This window comes from Sorex fumeus, unplaced genomic scaffold, assembly GCF_029834395.1.
Source record: "Sorex fumeus unplaced genomic scaffold, SorFum_2.1 ptg000033l, whole genome shotgun sequence".
In the NCBI taxonomy this organism is placed as follows: Eukaryota; Metazoa; Chordata; class Mammalia; order Eulipotyphla; family Soricidae; genus Sorex; species Sorex fumeus.
This window is the reverse complement of record NW_026606090.1, coordinates 35,525,041-35,545,873: the sequence shown is the minus strand read 5'-3', so window position 1 is coordinate 35,545,873 and position 20,833 is coordinate 35,525,041. Positions and strand designations below refer to the sequence as shown.

Below are 20,833 nucleotides of genomic sequence, written 5' to 3'. Positions count from 1 at the left end.
CAGCATCCCCTGAGGGGAAGAACTTTAACCTTATTGCTTGTGACCCCACCTATGTGTAAGCCCAGCCCCTCAAGGTTTTGGGGATTTAACTAGACTGTAAGAGTGGCTGGGGGTAATACCACCCCTGGGAATATATCCCAGAGAGGCAAAAAAGTATAGTCAAAGTGACATCTGCACGTGTTTGTTCATTGCAGCACTCTTTACAATAGCCAGAATCTGGAAAAAACCTGAGTGCCCAAGAACAGATGACTGGTTAAAGAAACTTTGGTACATTTACACAATGTAACAATGTAACAAACTCCATGTTATTGAGTCTTCTAACAGTACTATGTAGCAGTTAGAAAAGATGAAGTCATGAAATTTGCATACAAGTGGTACTACCTGGAAAGTATCATGTTAAGCAAGATGAGTCAGAAAGAGAGGGATAGACATAGAAAGATTGCATTCATCTGGGGAACATAAAGTAACAAAATAGGAGACTAACACCTAAGAGTGGCCGAGATTAGTACCAGGAATTTTGCTCCAAGGCTTGGAGGCCAGACACACATGCTAGGGGAAAAGGGAGCTCAGAGAGAGAAGGAAGCACCAAATAAAGGGTGTTGGGAGGATCCTCCCAGGATGGGAGATGCATGCTTAAAGTAGACTATAGACCAAACATGATTGCCACTCAATGCCTCTTTTGCAAACCACAACACCCAAAAGGAGAGAGAAAGAACAAAAGGGAAAGAACAGAGGCAGAGTGGGATGGGGGATGGGGTGGGGGGGAGGGATACTGGGACCCGTGGTGGTGGAAAATGGGCACTGGTGGAGGGATGGGTACTTGATCATTGTATAACTGAAACCCAAGCACAAATGTTTGTAAGTCTACAACTGTACCTCATGGTGTTTCACTAATAAAAATTAAAAAAAAAAAAGAGTGGCTGGGAGATCGGGATCCAGACCCAGAGCCAGAAGGAGAAGGGGGGTGGGCATTCCAGATCGGGGGCCGAGAAAGAAGGAGAGAAAGAGAGACAGGAGTGAACAGGGATGAGAATGGAATAAATTACATCTGATCAATCAATCGGCTTGGCCCTCACTTCCTCCGCCATCTGCCTCATGGCCCAGGCCGCCCCGGCTGTGGGAGCGGCCTGGGCCCCCCAGAACCTGGGCAGCCAGGGGAAGAGCCATTGGGGCCACACCCTGGCCGCCCTCAGAGTTTTTTACAGTAGATGGCTTTGATTATGTTGAGGTAAGTTCCTTCAACCCCCATGTTATTGAGTTTTTATCATGAATGGGTACTGCGTCTTGTCATTTTCTCTTTTTTTTCTATTTCTTTTTCCATTTATATTTATTTATTTATTTATTTTTGTTAAATTTATTTATTGAATCATCATGAGAAAAGTTACAAAGTTTTCAAGTTTAAGTCTCAGTCATACAATGATCAACCACCCATCCCTTCACCAGTAATTATTTTTCACCACCAAGAACACCAATATAGCCCCCCTCCCAACCCTCCCAATACCTGTGAGGCAGATGATTTCTACTTAACTTTCTCTCTACTTTGATTACATCCATTATTTCGACAAGAGATGCACCATTATCATTTGGAATTTCCCCCCAACAATCAGAACTGCTGAAAAGGCATTGTGAAATAATTTGTTTTCTATTGCTGGTTATGAAAACCATATGATTTTTGGATTTCTGATATTTTACTAATTAAGTCTGGAAGGATTTCTGCCAAGAGCCAGATAATTATGAGACTGGTTTGTGTGCCTCTGGTGCCATGGCCATGCCAGAGAGCTGCTCGTGGGGGGCAACTCGTGGCCATGGTAGGGTGTGAAGGATGTGCCAGTTCCAACCCCATCCCATGTGGCTCCAGTTGCTCCGTCACTGCCGGCTCATACATGGCTGTCCAATAAGCTCTGAGGTGGCGGCCACTGTGCTGGTGGGGGTGGAAAAAGGCGGAAGAGACAGACACCCTTTCCCTGCCGGGGAGGCATGGTGAGTCTTGTCATTTTCATAAATGAAAATTTGAAATCTTCAAGTGTAATTTCATTACATAGTATTCCATTGTATTTGTCATTTTCATAAGAGAATGAAGGTGAAGATGTAGATCTTCTGCTCTTAACCTCTTTAACATTTTTAATGAGCCAAATAATTCTAGGATGTGGGACTGGCTTTTATACAAAAATCTGTGTCAGATTTTTGTCAGGATGGTAGTACAGCAGGTGGGGCACTAGCCTTTTACATAACTGACCTGGGTTCGATCTCCTGTGGTCCCCTGAGCACCACTAGGAGTGATCCCTGAGCGTAGAGTACCACTGGGTTTGGACCCCAAACAAACAAACAAACAAACAAACAAAGTCATTATAGCGTGAGACTACACAGGCTGTACATGGAAGGTGCTTGGCCTGTAGCTGGCTGAGCCCCAAGCCCCACCACGAGTGATCTCTCAGCACAAAGCTGGGAGTAAGACTTGGGCACCAGGGGGTATATCCCCCAAGCAAACCAAAAACATCAATATAATCTATCAGAACAACAGAGTACTGGATAAAAATCACATCATCATATTAACTGATTTTGAAAAAAAAAATTCAAAAATTCAACACTCAAAAAAAATTCTCAGAAAGGGCGAACCAGAGGAGAAACTCCTCAAATGATCTCAGACAGGAGGTCCTTGAAGATACATAGTTTAAATTCTACATCCACAGTGGAAAGCTTTGACACAACAGGTAAGATCAAACATGGCCCAACACCCCTGATCCCCAGCAACCCATATGATCCCTCAAGTAATTCCTGAGGTCACAGCCAGGAGTAAACCCCGAGCAGCCAGGTGTAGGCTGAAAAGAAAAAATGAAAAGAAAAAAAAGGAAAAAGATCAAATGGGTTATAATTCTAAGGAACATAGTAAATTAGTAAATATATTCAGCTTAAAATACTGTAGCACTGTCCTCTGGCTGTTCATTGATTTGCTCAAACAGGCACAGTAACCTCTCCATTGTGAGACTTGTTGTTATTGGTTTTGGCATATCGAATATGCCTCGAGGAGCTTGCCAGGCTCTGCCATGCAGGCGGGATACTCTCGGTAGCTTGCCAGGCTCTCCGAGAGGGACGGAGGAATCAAACCCGGGTGGGCCGCATGCAAGGCAAACGCCCTACCCGCTGTGCTATCGCTCCAGCCCAGCTTAAAATAATATTATTAAAATTGTATCTTGGCTGGATAAACCCCAATCTTATGGTTCATTGTTGACTGCTGTGTTTTATAATTCTTCAGAGAAAAAGTAAGGGCAAATTACTTGTTTAAAGGAAAAGTTTCTGGGGACACTGGTGGTGGAAAATGTACAGTGGTGGGGAGATGGGTGTCAGAACATTGAAACCCAATCATGAGCAGCCTTGTAACCATGTATCTCACAGTGATTTAATAAAATAAGCTAATTTAAAAATGGAAAAGTTTCTATCACCTTCTTTAATTTTTTTGAAGACAGTCATCATAAATTAACTGAATAAGTTTTAAAAATAAAATTTGGAAGTTTAAATACATTTCTTTTTATAATGTTATAAAAGCATTTTAATAAAACTTTATCAATTTTATAGTACTGTTTGAAAAAACATTTAAAGTGCATTTCATACCATTTCTATTTCTTGATCTTTAGCAATCAGTTGTCGATTAAGAAGTTCTTTGCTGGAGTCAAGTTTAATACAAAGCTCCCTCGTGGAGGAGAGGTCTGCAAGGGCAGAAACTTTTTCAAACTGAACCTTCTGAAGCTCCTCTTCCATCTTCATGAGAGACTTGTGTAAGGTAGCAATCTGAGATTTGTAGGATCTTTCTGCATTTAAGTGCTGCATAAAAAATTATCAAATATTTTTAACTTAAAAAACCACAAAATAGAAAACAAAGTGTATAAATCATTGATACTATAGGATACGTTTAATGATATAGGTTATAGGAACACTGTAGTATGTACAAAACACTCTGGAAAGATAATTTTAGCTTTCAATCTATTATGCATAAAATACACGTGGTAAGGGGGTCCTTGGTCACTTTTTTAATTTCTTAGAAAAATCTGTTCTCAACTTAAAATTCTTAGGGTAGGGGCAGGAGTGATAACAGAGTGGGTGGGGTGCCTGCCTTGCATGTGTCCAGTCTGGATTCAATCCCCGGCACCCCATGTGGCCCCCCCCAAACTCACCAGGAGTGATCCTTAATTGCAGAGCCAGGAGTAAGCCCTGAGCACTGCCAGATATGGTCCAAAAAGCAAATAAATAAATCAATAGAATTTTCAGGCTTTATATATGAGAACATCTCAGGCTATATATTTTGCCTATACATGCTGTTTCAATTTTAATATAAATACTAATGCTCTATTTATAAATAATATACATATATATTTTAGGAAGAAAAGATTTTATTTTTTGAATTTTTAGAAGTGGTTATTTTTTTTCAGTAAAAAATGAAACATCAACAACACATTGAATCACTGGAAACATACACTGAAGAGGAAGAAAGTCTCTGAGCGTGTCTCATTACACAAGCAGGAATCACTTTGCAAGTGTCCCTCAGTTATGTACCCAGGCTCTGAAAACCCTGTTTGATGTACTTTACCTCGTAAAAGTGCCACAAATCACGGGAGGCTAAGATGGGATCTGATCCTTGCATGCTCACACATGCAAGGCCAGTACTCAATGACTAAGTTGCATTCCCAGGCCCAACATATGCGTTTCTGGGTTTTGAGGGCCACCACACTTGCTAGTACTAGACACTGCTCTGGCCCAGGAAGGTAGGCCCCATCCTTACACACTTTCATAGTAGGACTATCCTTGAGGGCTGTGGGGGAGAATGTTGAAACTCTGGTGGAGGGACTGGTGTAATGACTTTGTAAAATAACAACAATTTCAATACTATTGCAAACAATGATACTTGGATTTAAAAAAAAAAAAACTATCCTTGAAGTAGCTTTGTGATATGCAGGGCACATGGCTGGCTTTTTAAAATGAACAGCTGTGCATTGGCATTATTTAAATCTGAAAAGATACTATCACCTTCCTCTACAAAAATCAGCAAGCTATAGTTCCTCAAGTACATCAGCTTCACTGTGTTTTACATACATCGGTGATGCACTCCCAGCGGTTCTTCTGATCTACTGGATTTGTGCTCAGAGTTGCCCCTGGCAGTGTTCTGGGACCCCATGGTGTCAAACATTGAATCCAGAACCCCTGCACGCAGAGCCTGTCCTCCAGCTTGTTGGCAGGGGGTGAGAAACTAGAGGAAATGGTGGCGGGAAAGTCACACTGTTTTGTGGGACTAGTGTTGGAACAGAGTGCCCAAAACAACTGTATTATGAACAACTTTGTAAACCATGGTATTCAAATCAAGTTACTAAAATAAATAAATAAAAATGTAATAGACTGTTCAAGTTACAGAGTAAGTTACCTACTAAAGGGGAACCAAAGTTGTAAACAGGAAAACAGCAAGCTACCATTTACAGTACATTTATACAATCTAAGTTGCACATATAATTTATGGAAAGTCAAACAAAACTTTTTAAATATATAAGGAGTATGTTCTAAAACCATTACGAGTCTTACCTGTTCGACCTCTCTATTAAGAGCATCTACTTTTTCTTTTAACCTGTTAGCCTCTGCTTCAGCAGTGATAAGTTCCAATTTGAGGGTATTGTTATCTGCCTCTAATTGACGGGCCTTATTTTCCCAATTTTCAGCATCATCATTTGCTTTTCGGAGCTGGTCTATCATCTGCCGGTTTTCAGATTCCTAAATAATAAGGTATCAAAGTAGTAAAATGTTCTAGATATGATGCAATTTAAACATTATTTGTTCAGGCCATTGGGAATGTGCTTGCCATAAGGAACATTTGTAGTGTAACCTTGAGAAATATAATCCAAGTCTTAGAAAATTTATTACATTGTAATTAAACAAGAAAGGACTAGAGTCACACCCAACTGTCTAGGAAGGCAAACTATGCTTCTCTTTAGGGTCTGGTTTTAAAACTTCTTCTATTTGTCTCCTTTTCAATGTATCTAAACACTGACTACCTGCTGGCCTGGCTTCTAAATTTCTGTAATGGCCTGACCTCTTGGAATCTGCATTCCTTTTCTTCTGAAAACTTTTTTTCCCTGAATTATAATATCTTTATTTTGTTTTGGATTATAGGATTTCAGGGTTTTTTCTTCATACCACTATGTATGTATTCTATTCACCATATCTCCTACCCAAATCATACTACCACTACAACAGACCACTCTATTCATTCTTCCCACCACCCCCATACCATCACTTTTCCTTCAGAAATCACCATAGTTTTCATCAAGTCTTCGAAGTTTTGTTGCATTGTTAGTTTGTTTTAGTTATACATATTCCACATAAGTGATACTACTGTCTTTCATGTCCCTATTTCATTGAGCATAATCACCTTATTTATCAAGTTTGTTCCAAAAGACTTAATATACATTTTTTATCTCAGAACTTCCTTATGTCAATATGCAAAGTCTTCACATAAGTTTTCATATTATGTTATTATTTCATAATTTTAACTGTCAATGGGAATTGATTCTATGCTTTCACTATTGTAAATAATGCTATCCACAAGGTAGAAATAACCTTTCAAATTAATGTTTTGATATTCTTCAGGTAGCCGAAGACCTCCAGGACCAGCCACCACCATGCTGAGACCACTCTCCGCACACCTGAAGGTACTGGCAGAGGGACAAAGCCACGCGGGTTCCGGGGCCGAGATCTCCAAGCCTACTCGGATTGGAGTCGAGCATCCTCCACCCAGATCCTCCAAATTCCAGTAGGCGGGGGTCACACCCACCACCTGGCCCCCTGGCGCTGTTTAATCCCATCAACGGCCAAGACTCAGAAACTATAAAATCCAGCTCCCGGAACTGCGCGGCCACATTCGCGGCCGCGCGACATCTTATCAGGACATCTTTTTATGACATCTTATTATCTCATTCCTACTTTGGACAAACTTGCAGGCTATCGAATGTAGCCTGCCCACAGGGCAGAGTCTGGCAAACTCCCCGTGGCGTACCCAATATGCCAAATACCAGTAACAATGATGGGTCTCATTCTCGTAAAGAGCCTTGAATATAATCTCAGGGCTAGGATGAAAGAGACGTTACTGGGGCCTGCTCGAGGCAATCGATGAATAACAGGATGATGAATGAATGAATTCTTCAGGTACTTGCCTAGAAGAGGCATTTTTGATGCACGATTTCCATTTTAAGGACTTTCCATGTCATTCACCACAGAAACTGCACCAATTTACAGTCCTAACAAAAGTGTTCAAGAGATCCTTTTCTCCATACACTCGTAAACACTAGCAGTTTCCAACCTTTTTAACATCAGCCATTCTAGCCAGTGTAAAGTGATATCTCACTGTGATTTTGATTTATATTTCCTAGATAATAATTGATTTTGAGAATGGGGGGCATGCCCAGAAGTGCTCTGGAACTTACTGGCGAGGAGCTGTGGGGTCTTCCCAGTATTACTCAGGGACTGTGGAGTGTTTAGGACCAAACACGAGCCTCGGTGCGGAGCATGCGCGCCAATCATTCAACGCTAGCTCTCCAGTCCACATTTGGAGTATTTTTCACATGTTCATTAGCCGTCAGTATTTCCTCTTTGGAGAAGTATTTATCCAAATCATTTGCCCATTTTCATTTGTGTTATTTGTTATTCTATTGTGAAATTACAAACTGTGAATATTAATTCAAATATTCAGATGTACCTGCCAGATGTACTATGTGAAAAGAGCTTCCCGAATTGCTACCTAGATTGTGGTTCTTAATTTTTCTTTTTGTTCTGTTTGGGAGCCACACTGGGAAGTGCTCAGGACTTACCCCTGGCTCTGCAATTAGAAATCATGCCTATCAAGGCTCTGGGGCACCATATGTGATTCTGGGATCAAACCTGGGTTAGCCACATGCAAAGAAAACATATCATCTGCTGCATTACCTGTCCTGACCAAGTTGACTTTTGCGTTTTGTTTGTTTTCTATAGGAAGCAATTTACATTTGGTGTAGTTTTATTTGCTCATTCTTGCATTTTTTTTCTTGACAATAGTTACATCAACAAGTATATTGCTGAGGCCCTAGAGTTGTGTATCATTTGTTTTCTTCTAAGAATTTTTATGATTTCAGGTTGAATATTCATGTCATTAATATATTTTGAGCTAAATTTTGTGTCATGGTTAAACAGTGATCTAGTTTTATTTTGTGTGTGGCCATCTGCAACACCATTTTTTGAAGTGACTTTTCTTTATTCATTGTCCGTTACTGGCTCTTGTGTCATGACTTAGATGTCCTTCTATTTGTGACTTTACCTCCACTGCATTGGGCTTGTCTTATTCTGATGTCATACTACTTTGATCATAGCTATTTGTAATACTGCTTGCAATCAAGGAGCATGGTGTCTACATATTTCCTCTTTTCTCACAGAATTGCTTTGGGTCTTTTGTGGATCCCTACAATTTTTTAAAATTTTGTTCTCTTCTTTTTTTTTGAGGGGTAGGGATGGTCTTTGGGTCACACCCAGTGTTGTTCAGGGCTTACTCCTGGTTCTGCACTCAGGGAACTTGGAGGAGCATGGGATGTCAGGGTTTGAACTCATGTTAGCCACATGCAAGGCAAGTACCCAATTTGCTGTACTATTTCTTGGGCTCCTGTTCCCTTTTTTGAAAAAAATACTATAGGCAGAGGCCCAAGAGATAGTACAATGGGTGGGGCTTTTACCTTGTACTATGCCAACCTGGGCTCTTCCGCAGCACCACACATGACCCCCCCAAACCCGCAAGGAGTGATCCCTGAGCACAGAGCCAGAAATAAGCCTTGAGTACTGCCAGGTGTGCCTCCCCCAAAAAAGAAAAAAGATACCATTGTTATTTTGATAGAGATTCTACTTAATCTGTAGATTACTTTAAGAAGGCTATTTATAACGCCGGAGCAATAGCACAGCGAGTAGGGTGTTTGCCTTGCACACAGCCAACCCAGGCTCGATTCCCAACATACCATATGGTTTAATTCCCAGCATCCCTGCACTGTCAAAAGTAATTCAAGAGTGCGTGAGCCAGGAGTAGCCCCTGTGCATCCTGGGTGTGACCCAAAAAGCAAAATAATAATAATAATAATAATAAATATTAATAAATATTAATAATAAATAATAATTAAAAAGGCCATTTACATTCCTCAAAAAACTAGAAATTGAGTTTCCATATGACCTAGCAATACCATTTCTGAGAATATACCTCCAGGATACAGAAACTCACAGTAAAAATTATATCTGCACTCGTATGTTCATTGCAGCACTGTTCACAGTAGCCAGAATCTGGAATCAACCAGAGTGCCTGAGAACAGACAACTGGTTAAAGAAACTATGGTATATCTACACAATAGTATACTATATAGCTATTAGAAAAAAATAAAGTCATGAAATTTGTCTATAAATGGATGGACGTGGAGAGTATCATGCTAAGGTAAGTAAGTCAGAAGGACAGACATAGAATGACTGCACTCATTTGTGGGATATAAAAAACAAACATAGTATGAAATTAACACCTGATGACAGTAGAAACAAGCACCAGGAAGAATGGTACACAGTTGGAAGCCTGCCTTAAGGGCTGAGGAAGACGGTTGTTGGGATAAAGAAGGAACAATTATGAAAATGATGTTTGAAAGGAATTGCTCTGAAGAGAGATGTGTGCCGAAAGTAGGCCAAGGACCAAATGTGATGGCCTCTCAGTATATGTATTGCAAACATTAATGCCCAAAAGAGAGGAGAGAGAGAGAGAGAGAGAGAGAGAGAGAGAAAGTTCCTGCCATAAAGGCAGGCTTGGAGAGGGGGAGTGGCAGAGGAGGGATACAGGGGATACTGGTGGGAACTGTACATTGGTGGAGAGATAGGTGTTGGAACACTGTATGACTGAAATTCAATCATGAAAGCTTTGTAACTATCTCAGTTTTTTTTTAAAAAAGCAAGTATATGCTCAAGAAAAATATTTTTTAAAAAACAAAGGCTATTTACAAATGTTTATTCTTCATTTCCGTTAACATGGAATATAGTTCTATTCTTTGTATTTTATTTCTTTTAAAAATAGCTTACAGTTTTCAGTGCAAAGGCCTTTCATCTGTTTTATTAAGTTATTACATGGCATTAGTTTTTTACTTGGGGCTGAGGGGGTGCAGAGTCAAAGGATTACTCAGAAGCCCAGGGGCCACTACTTGCAATTCTCAGGCAACGCAGGCCAAGAGTGCATTGCTGCCCAGGTCCTGCAGTGCCCAGCAGTACTCAGGAGCCTCCGGTGATTGGGGCTTCCCAGACTGTACCCAACAGTGCTCGAGGGACCATGTGGTGCCCAGGGTCCAACCAAGACCAGTCAACATGCAAGGCATATGCCTTAACACTTATACTGTTTCTCTAGCCTGGCATTTTATTTTTTTACAATATTATAAATGAACTTTTTTTTATTACTTTTCCTCTTCTTGTTTGCATATAGAAATGTAATAATTTCTGTTTATTAATTTTATGCTCTGCATTTTACTGAACTCAGTTGTCATAAATTTTTGTAGACTTCAAAGGTCTTATATATATCTTAGTATGTTATTTACAAATGTTGATAGCTTTATTTCTTTTCCTATTTTCATTCCTCATAACTCATTTCCTTAAAATTGAAACTATTCTTTTTTTTTTTTTTTTTTTTTGCTTTTTGGGTCACACCCGGCTATGTACAGAGGTCTACTCCTGGTTCATGCACTCAAGAATTACTTCTGGCGGTGCTTGTAGGACCATATGAGATGCTGGGAATCAAACCCGGGTCGGCCGCGTGCAAGGCAAACGCCCTACCCGCTGTGCTATTGCTCCAGCCCCTGAAACTATTCTTTATGTGAAATGGTTACTAGCAAGTCTATGAAAGGTTATATTTCAATGAAAAGGACTTTATTATGTTGAGATATATTCATTCTACTTGCAATTTTTTGAGAAATTTTATCATATATGGAAATTCAATCTTATCAAGGAGTTTTCAGCATTGACTGATATGTTCATGTGATGTGAATCTTTATCTTTGCTGTAGTATTTACAATAATTGACTTGTGTATGTTGAACCAGCCTTACATCCTGGAATGAACAGTACTTGTTCATGATGAGTAATTCTATTGATGTGTTCTTGGACTCAATTTGTCAAGATTTTGTTGAGAATTTTTTCATGTATACTCATTGGCGATATCAGTCTTAGTTTACTTTTGTCTCTTTAAGCCTTTTCTGCTTTGGAGATAATTTAATTTTGACCTTGATAAATGTTTCTAGAAATGTCCTCTCACTTTTTGTTTGCGTTTTTGTTTGGAAGCATTCAAGTAGAGTGAATAGTAGTACTTCTTCAAAAGTTTTGTAGAATTATCTAGTAAAGTCATCTGTCCCTGGACTTCTGTTCTCAGGGAGACTTGATTACTATTTCTTTTGTATAATCTCTTTTGTTTCTTTCATTTCTTTTCACCATTTTTTTTATTAGTGAAACACCATAAGGTACAGTTGTAGACTTACAGATGTTTGTGCTTGGGTTTCAGTTATACAATGATTGAGTACCCATCCCTCCACCAGTGCCCATTCCCCACCTCCAATGCTCCTGGAATCCCTCCCAACCCCCCACCTCTGTGGCAGGGCATTCCCTTTTGTTCTCTCTCTCCTGTGGTTTGCAATAGAGGCATTGAGTGGCAATCATGTTCGGTCTATAGTCTACTTTCAGCATGCATCTCTCATCCTGGGAGGATCCTCCCAACACCCTTTATTTGGTTCTCCCTTCTCAATCTGAGCTGCCTTCTCCTTCAGCATGTGAGGCAGGCCTCCAAGCCATAGAGTGAACCTCCTGGTACTTATCTTGGCTATTCTTGGGTGTTAGTCTCCTATTTTGTTACTTTATATTCGCCAGATGAATGCAATCTTTCTATGTCTGTCCCTCTCTTTCTAACTCATTTCACTTAGCATGATACTTTCCATGTAGTACCACTTGTATGTAAATTTCATGACTTCATCTTTTCTAACAGCTGCATAGTACTCCATTGTGTAGATGTACCAAAGTTTCTTTAACCAGTCTTCTGTTCTTGGGCACTCAGGTTTTTTCCAGATTTGGGCTATTGTTTTCACCATTTTATTTTTTATTTCCTTCCTTCTACTTTCTTCCTTCGATGATCAAAGATCAGGGACACTGCCTCGTTTGCCAAGGTGTCGAAAGTCAGATGGGCTGGACATATAATGTGATTTGGAGACGACCGCTGGACTAGAGCCATTACCGACTGGATTCCACAGGACGTCAAAATAACACCTGGTCACCCACCTATGAGATGGCTGTACTTCTTAACAACGAGATGGTTGTTAAGATCCTGAATGAACGGTTTGAAGCTCTTCATATTCCTGGAGCGAGCAGACACCATTGGGTTACACTAGCACGCAACAGAGACGAATGGAGACATTACTGGCACCTGCTTGAGTAAATCGACGAACAATGGGATGACAAGTGATTACAAGTGATTCCTTCTACTGATATTTTGGTTCTCTCTATTCTTCTAGTTCTAGTGTTTACAGATGTAAAGTTACATTGCTTGCACTTTTCTTGCTCACTGATGTGGGTCTATATTTCAGTGCTCTCTCCACAATATTCCTTTTGCTGCACTGCATAAGATATGATAGATTTCCTCTTTGTTTTATTTTTTCCAGGTAATTTCTTCATTGATTTCTTTGCTTGACACAAAAGTTAATGAAAATAATATGTCGTCTCCATGTTTTTGAAGGTTTATTAATTTTTCATTTTTGTTCCATTTTACTTTTTGTTCTGATTTCCTTTAAAATAAATTTTGTAAGACCAGTCCAGTGGTGCTTATGGCCAGCAAGAATATGTCCAGCAGTATTCAGGAGGCCTTCTAGTGCTGTGGATTGAATCTGGAGTTTGTTGAGTACCACGTATAAACCACATAACAATTCTTGGAGCTCTCTCCCTGTGTTATTGCTTATTTCTTACCTCTTGCCATTGTGATCAGAAGGATGTTTAACATGGTTTTGTTTTTCACATATTTATAAAGACATTTCTTGTGTCCAACATATGGTCTATCCTTGAAAGTGTTTCACATGCACTTAAGAAAAATGTGCTTTTTTTTTTCCTTTGGGAATAGGAGTTTCTGTATAGATCTATAGATCTAATATGTCGATCTCCTCAATTCATGTAATGTCACTGTATTTTATAATCTGTCTATTGTTTGAGGTTTACTGATATACAATATACGAACATGTAAAAATTATGTCACTGTATCCCTTGACACCTGCTACTTTGCATATTTGCGTGTTCCCATGTTTGGTGCATATATAATGATAACAGTTATGCTTTCTTCATGGATCTACCCCTGGATCACACAGAATATCTACCTTTGTCTCCTTTTACTTTGGGGGTTGAAAGTATTTTATCAGACATGACAGCTTTTTCGGACATGAGCAGTTCCGGCTCACTTCTCTGCCTTCCTGGTTCCGGCTTTCTCTGCCTTCCTGGTTCCAACACAATGTTCCATCCTTCATTCTGGGCCTCCTGCTCATCTTTATGCAGGATTTGTTTGTATTTCTATGTGCACTGCATCCTGCCTTTATGCCCACCCAGTCATTCTGTGTCTTCTGGTTCACGAGCTCAGATCATTCACATTTAGGGTGACTACTAAAATAGGGGATCACTGTACAGGAATACCCTTTGTTTTCTATTTTTGTTTTTTTCTCTTAAATGTCTCTGCTCCAGATTTTTGTTTTGGGATAACCATGGGGGTATATCAGCTACTATATCTAACATAGTCTCATTTATGTTGGTATCATCTTAGCATCCTTTGTGTGAATTCTGTCTCTTTATGTTTTGTTGTTTACTCATCTATTATTGTTTATGTTTATGCTTCTTCTACTGATTAATGTGGGTGGGTCTGAAATGATATTCAGGGGAACAAGAATTCATGCCTGGTGATACCTGGATAACCAACTGGCAGTTCAATGCAAGGATCCGAGGGGGTACTGTTATTTAGACATGGAATAATCATTTAGGCCAGGATGGACCACGAGGATGCTCTGGGTCTCCAGAACCACACTCAGATACACTCAGGAGGCCAGGTGGTGGCAGGGATGGAGTCTAGGCCGGGTGCATGTCAGGCATGTGCCTAGATGCTGCACCTCCCAACCCCTGTATTACTATTTTTAAAATAAGACTCGCTCAAGGCATTACATTCCTTTGTTTCTTCCCTTCATGGAGAACTCCTTTCAGCATTTCTTGTATGGTGGGCTTCAAGGTGGTAAACTCATTAATTTTAGTTTCCATCATACTTTCATGATGATTTCTCAGAGTAAATGATTTTTTTGCTGGTGGTGATTAGAATGTCATCCCAAACTCTTGCAGCATTTGTGTTCTGCTGAGAGATGCGATGAACACATGACAGAGGGAGCCTTGTATAATTACTTTCTCTTTTCCTAGAAGCCTTCAACAATTTTTTCCTGTATCTCTGACCTGTTTTGTTTTTGGGTCATACCTAGCTGTGCTCAGGTATTACTACGGACTCTGTGCTCAGGAGTCATATGTGATGACAGGAATCGGACTCAGGCTGACCACCTGCAGGACAATCATCCTGCCTACTGCACTCTCTCAGACCCCTACTTAAACTTTTAATGACCTTGTGTCTAGTAATCTTGGGTACAAAAATTTGGGTGTCCTTCTAAGATCAGGGATGAGACAAGGATGCTCACTCTCTCCACTGTTCAATATAGTACTGGAAGTACTTGCAATAGCGGTTAGGCAAGAAAAAGATATTAAGGGCGTTCAAGGAGGAAAGGAAGAAATCAAGCTATCACTATTCGCAGATGATATGACACTATACTTAGAGAACCCTATAACCTCTACCAAGAAACTCATAGAAACAATAGACTTGTATAGTCACTTAATCACTTAACTTCCCGTTAGTCGTCGATTTGCTCGAGCGGGCACCAGTAACGTCTCCATTTGTCCCTGTCGCGTGCTAGTGTAGCCCAATGGCATCTGTTCGTTCCGGGAACATGAAGGGCCTCAAACCGATCGTTCATGATCTTGACGAAGAAGTCTGACCATCTGGAAGGTGGGCGGCCACGCAGTCTCTTGACATCCCGTGGAATCCAATCAGTAACAGCTCTAGTCCAACAGTCGTCTTTAAATCTCATTACGTGACCAGCCCATCTGATTTTCGACATCTTGGCAAATGAGACAGCGTCCCTGATCCTTGATCATCGATGGATGTCAGAACTCCGGATTCGTTCTCTCATTTGAGTGAAACGTGATATTCCAAGCATAGCTCTTTCTATTCTTCTTTGGGAGACCTGAATAGCGTTCTCATCTTGTTTGCGTAGGGCCCAGGTCTCTGAGGCATATGTTAATGCAGGAAGAACAGTGGAATCAAAGAGATGTGCCCGGAGCCGGAGGTTCTTCGTCCTCTTAGCTATTTCTTCGACGTTCATGAAGGCGTTCCAAGCCGCTCTCTTCCTCCTGTGCAGCTCGGGTGCCAGGTCATTTGTCATGTTGACCTCTCGACCTAGGTACACATAGCTGTTGCATTCAGAGATGGTCATTCCATTGAGAGCGAATGGGGCATCAGGAACAAGGCTGTTTCTCACAAACATTGTCTTCGTAAGATTCAGCTGTAGTCCTACCTTTCCACACTCACGGTCAAAGTCGGCCAGCATTTGTGCCGCTTGGCTGATGTTTGGTGTTATTAGAACAATGTCATCAGCAAAGTGGAGGAGGTGTAGTTGCCGACCATCTATCTTCACTCCCATTCCTTCCCATTCCAGTCGTCGCATGATGTTTTCGAGGGTGGCACTGAAGAGTTTCGGTGAAATGGTATCACCCTGCCGCACCCCTCTCTTGACATCAACGATCACTTCTTTGTAGAATGGTGAGATCCTGGTAGTGAATCTGCAATACAGCTCACGGAGGATCCTGATGTATTGGGCTTGAATGCCCTGATTGGCTACGGGTTCAATGACCGCTTCCGTCTCAACAGAATCAAAGGCCTTCTTTAAATCAATGAACGTTAAACAGAGCGGCATCTTGAACTCCCGAGAAACCTCAATGAGCTTGGTTATCGTGTGGATATGGTCGATGGTGCTGAATCCTTTGCGGAACCCTGCTTGCTCGCATGGTTGTCCTTCATCTAGTGTTCTGCCAATCCTATTTAGGATGACTCGAGTGAACAACAAGCTATCACTATTCGCAGATGATATGACATTATACTTAGAGAGCCCTATAACCTCTACCAAGAAACTCATAGAAACAATAGACTTGTATAGTAAAGTTGCAGGTTATAAAATCAATACCCAAAAGTCCATGTCTTTCCTACACGTAAACAGTGTGAGAGAAGAAAGTGACATGAAAAAACAAACCCGTTCACAATTGTACCACAGAAAATCAAGTGGCTAGGAATCAGCTTAACTAAGGAAGTAAAGGACCTGCACAAAGACACCGATAAAACGCTACTTCAGGAAACAAAAGAGGACACAAGAAAATGGAAAGATATCTCCTGCTCATGGATCAGGAGAATTAACATTGTCAAAATGGCAATACTTCCCAAAGCATTGTACAAATTCAATGCGATTCCTATAATGATACCCATGATATTCTTCAAAGAAATGGAGACAACACTCCTGAAATTAATATGGAACAATAGGCCCCCACGAATAGCTAAAGCAATTCTCGAGAAAAAGAAAAAAGGAGGAATCAACCTCCCTAACTTCAAACTCTACTACAAACCAGTAATAATTAAAACAGGATGGTACTAGAACAAAGGCAGAACTGCAGACCAACAGAACAGGGTTGAATATACTGACATCTCCCCTTAAACATATAAGATCATCTAATCTTTGATAAAGGAGCAAGAAATGTGAAGTGGAGCAAGGAAAGCCTCTTTAACAAATTGTGCTGGAAAAACTGGACAGCTAAATGCAAAAAAAATGGGCTCAGATCTCTGCCTAACACCATGTACAAAAGTAAGATCAAAATGAATTAAAGACCTCAACATCAGACCGGAAACCATAAGGTACATTGAAGACAAAGTTGGCAAAACCCTCCATGACATTGAAGTTAATGGTATCTTCAAAGATGTCACGCCACTGGCCAAACAAGTGAAAACAGAAATAGACAAATGGGACTGCTTCTGCACCTCAAAAGAGACAATGACCAAAATACAAAGACAGTCTACAGAATAGGAAAGGATATTCTCCCAATATACATCCAACAAGGGGTTGATATCAAGGATATACAAAATACTGGTTGAGCTTCACAAGAAAAAAAATCCAACCCCATCAAAAAATGGGGTGATGAAATGAACAGAAACTTTCTAAAAGAAGAAATCCACCAGCAAAGATCATTTACTCTGAGAATAATCACTTAATCACTTAACTTCCCGTTAGTCGTCGATTTGCTCGAGCGGGTGCCAGTAACGTCTCCATTTGTCCCTGTCGCGTGCTAGTGTAGCCCAATGGCATCTGTTCGCTCCGGGAACATGAAGGGCCTCAAACCGATCGTTTATGATCTTGACGGAGAAGTCTGACCATCTGGTAGGTGGGCGGCCACGCAGTCTCTTGACATCCCGTGGAATCCAATCAGTAACAGCTCTAGTCCAACGGTTGTCTTTAAATCTCATTACGTGACCAGCCCATCTGATTTTCGACATCTTGGCAAATGAGACAGCGTCCCTGATCCTTGATCGTCTACGGATGTCAGAACTCCGGATTCGTTCTCTCATTTGAGTGAAACGTGATATTCCAAGCATAGCTCTTTCTATTCTTCTTTGGGAGACCTGAATGGCGTTCTCATCTTGTTTGCGTAGGGCCCAGGTCTCTGAGGCATATGTTAATGCAGGAAGAACAGTGGAATCAAAGAGATGTGCCCGGAGCCGGAGGTTCTTCGTCCTCTTAGCTATTTCTTCGACATTCATGAAGGCGTTCCAAGCCGCTCTCTTCCTCCTGCGCAGCTCGGGTGCCAGGTCATTTGTCATGTTGACCTCTCGACCTAGGTACACATAGCTGTTGCATTCGGAGATGGTCGTTCCATTGAGAGCGAATGGGGCGTCAGGAACAAGGCTGTTTCTCATAAACATTGTCTTCGTAAGATTCAGCTATAGTCCTACCTTTCCACACTCACGGTCAAAGTCGGCCAGCATTTGTGCCACTTGGCTGATGTTTGGTGTTATTAAAACAATGTCATCAGCAAAGCGGAGGTGGTGTAGTTGCCGACCATCTATCTTCACTCCCATTCCTTCCCATTCCAGTCGTCGCATGATGTTCTCGAGGGTGGCACTGAAGAGTTTCGGTGAAATGGTATAACCCTGCCAAACCCCTCTCTTGACATCAACGATCACTTCTTTGTAGAATGGTGAGATCCTGGTAGTGAATCCGCAATACAGCTCACGGAGGATCCTGATGTATTGGGCTTGAATGCCCTGATTGGCTAGGGCTTCAATGACCGCTTCCGTCTCAACAGAATCAAAGGCCTTCTTTAAATCAATGAACGTTAAGCAGAGCGGCATCTTGAACTCCCGAGAAACCTCAATGAGCTTGGTTATCGTGTGGATATGGTCGATGGTGCTGAATCCTTTGTGGAACCCTGCTTGCTCGCATGGTTGTCCTTCATCTAGTGTTCTGCCAATCCTATTCAGGATGACTCGAGTGAACAACTTGTAGATGACAGACAATAGGCAGATCGGGCGATAGTTGCCAATGTCATGGATGTCTCCCTTCTTGAACAGTAGTACGGTCCTGCTGGTTTTCCACTGGGACGGAACCTTGCATTCAGACAGGTAGCGAGTGAAGAGCCGAGCCAGTGTATTGATGAGTACTGATGGCAGGTTCTTCAGGTGTTCAGGTCTGACCTTGTCTGGGCCGGGTGCTGTTTGTTTCTTTACGGACGAAATGGCGTGTCGGATTTCGGAAGGGAGAACGTTGGGAACGATATACCCATCCTGTGGAATTTGGTATGTCGGCAAGTGGACATGGCTATTGAAGAGATTTGAGTAGAAGTCATGGATAATCTTCTCCATTGCCGTTCTGGAGGATGTGATGGATCCATCAGGACGTTGGAGGGCAGTCATCTTGGTCTTATAGTGGGCGAAGGACAGGCAGGCGTTACGAATACTTTTCCTGGCTTCTGCCGCATCTACCAGTACTTCTGCTCTTCTCTCTTTGAGGTCTTCCTTGATCGCATCTCTGCACTGCTTTGCAAGCTCGGACGTTAGCTTGCGGTTGCCTGAGGCATGCGCCAAACCATGCTGGCGAATTAGCTCAAGAGTTTTCAAAGATAGGCGACTTTTTGTGGCTATCTCTCTCTTGGCATTCCTCGCACATTCATGGAGATGCTGAACCAGTCGATCGTATTCCTCGTCAATGTTGTCAACAATGGCATCTTCCCATGTTGCCGCAATAGTACCAAAGAGTTCCCAGTTGGTGGTCATTCTGGGAGTTCTCTTTTTGAACTTTGCAGCCCTTTCTCCCCGCTCTGTGAAGTAGAATTTTGCACGAAGGAGATGGTGGTCCGATCCTGTTCGAAATTTTGGGACAACAGCGACATCAGTCAGGCAAAACCGTCGATTGAATATGATGTGGTCTATTTCGTTGTGGAATCGTCCACCGGGAGACTCCCATGTCCATCGTTTAGATTCTGCCTTCTGGAACTGTGAGTTACCATGGATGGTCTTGGTCGACATGATGAACTCAGACAGTCTCTCACCCTGTTCGTTCCATTCTAGGCCATGGGTCCCGATGTGAAGTTCTTCAGCTGATCTTCTCGGTCCTATCTTGGCATTAAAATCACCCACAATGATCTTGTAGAAGGTGTGGTCTTCTTTATAGAACTTCTCTAGCTCCATGTAGAACTTCTCGATTTCTCTTTCATCATAATGAGATGTTGGTGCGTAGACAACGAAAATAGAAACTGCAGGCAGTGAGCCACATCTATTCAAATGTAAACGTCCGATTCGGGTTGTTAGGCATTCGAATGAATCAATGCTCTTGGCCAAGTTTGTGTTGACAAGGACACCGACGCCTCCAACACCTCTTTTATCGCATGTTCCGAGGAACAATTCTTCTCCAGTGTCAAAAACGGCATGGTGAGATTCGTGCCTTCTTGTCTCGGTCAGACCAATGATGTCGTACTTGATCATTCGCGCTTGTACCATCAGGTCCTCGATGGATGCATCTGATGCTAGCGTACGTGCATTGAAAGTACAGACGATCATTTTTGTCTTCCTTCGTTGTGGCAGCCTAGGTCGGCCTTGAGATTTTGTCGGCCTCTCCTTTCTCATCCTTCTCAGTGCTGCCATGTCAGTGAAGCCTTCAGGGTCAGGTGAATGAGACCAGTTGTAGTTACTGGTTTTGGCATATCGAATACACAGCGGATAGCTTGCCACGCTCTTCCATGCGGGCGGAATACTCTCGGTAGCTTGCCAGTCTTTCCGAGAGGGATAGAGGCTTTTGGGGTGACCTCTAATCACCCTTGTAGGTGTTACCATGTTTGAACCCTATCAAATATGGTATGACAATTCCAGAAGATGGGTATTTAGTGCCTTAGGATGTGTCGCGCGGCCGCTTGTGGCCACGCGGGTCGGGAAAGCGTCCTGGAGTGTGGCGACGGCTGGGTAGTGGAAGTAGTGTCGAGAGTGGAAGTCTGCCAGTGGGGTATTTATCTGGGTAGGGTGGGTCTCCTGTGCACAATTCGATACACTACTTCCACTACCCAGCCGTCGCCACACTCCAGGACGCTTTCCCGACCCGCGCGGCAGCTCCGGCCGAGACCCACGCACGA

At 41.9% G+C, this 20,833-nt stretch overlaps 1 protein-coding gene across 11 annotated transcripts in view; it reads right to left on the bottom strand.

The window, feature by feature from the left end:
- The window catches only part of TSGA10 (testis specific 10), a 129,119-nt gene that overhangs the window by 36,002 nt on the left and 72,284 nt on the right, over positions 1–20,833 (bottom strand). For all 11 annotated transcript variants that reach the window (XR_008792828.1, XR_008792829.1, XM_056116741.1 and 8 more), the window contains 2 exons: positions 5,566–5,751; positions 3,610–3,819 (listed from right to left, as the gene is read on the bottom strand). Coding sequence is in view for 9 of the 11 variants with exons in the window: in XM_056116741.1 (XP_055972716.1) it covers positions 3,610–3,819; positions 5,566–5,751 (396 nt within the window). In the remaining 2 variants the exon portion in view is untranslated. The remainder of the gene's footprint in view (positions 1–3,609; positions 3,820–5,565; positions 5,752–20,833) is intronic.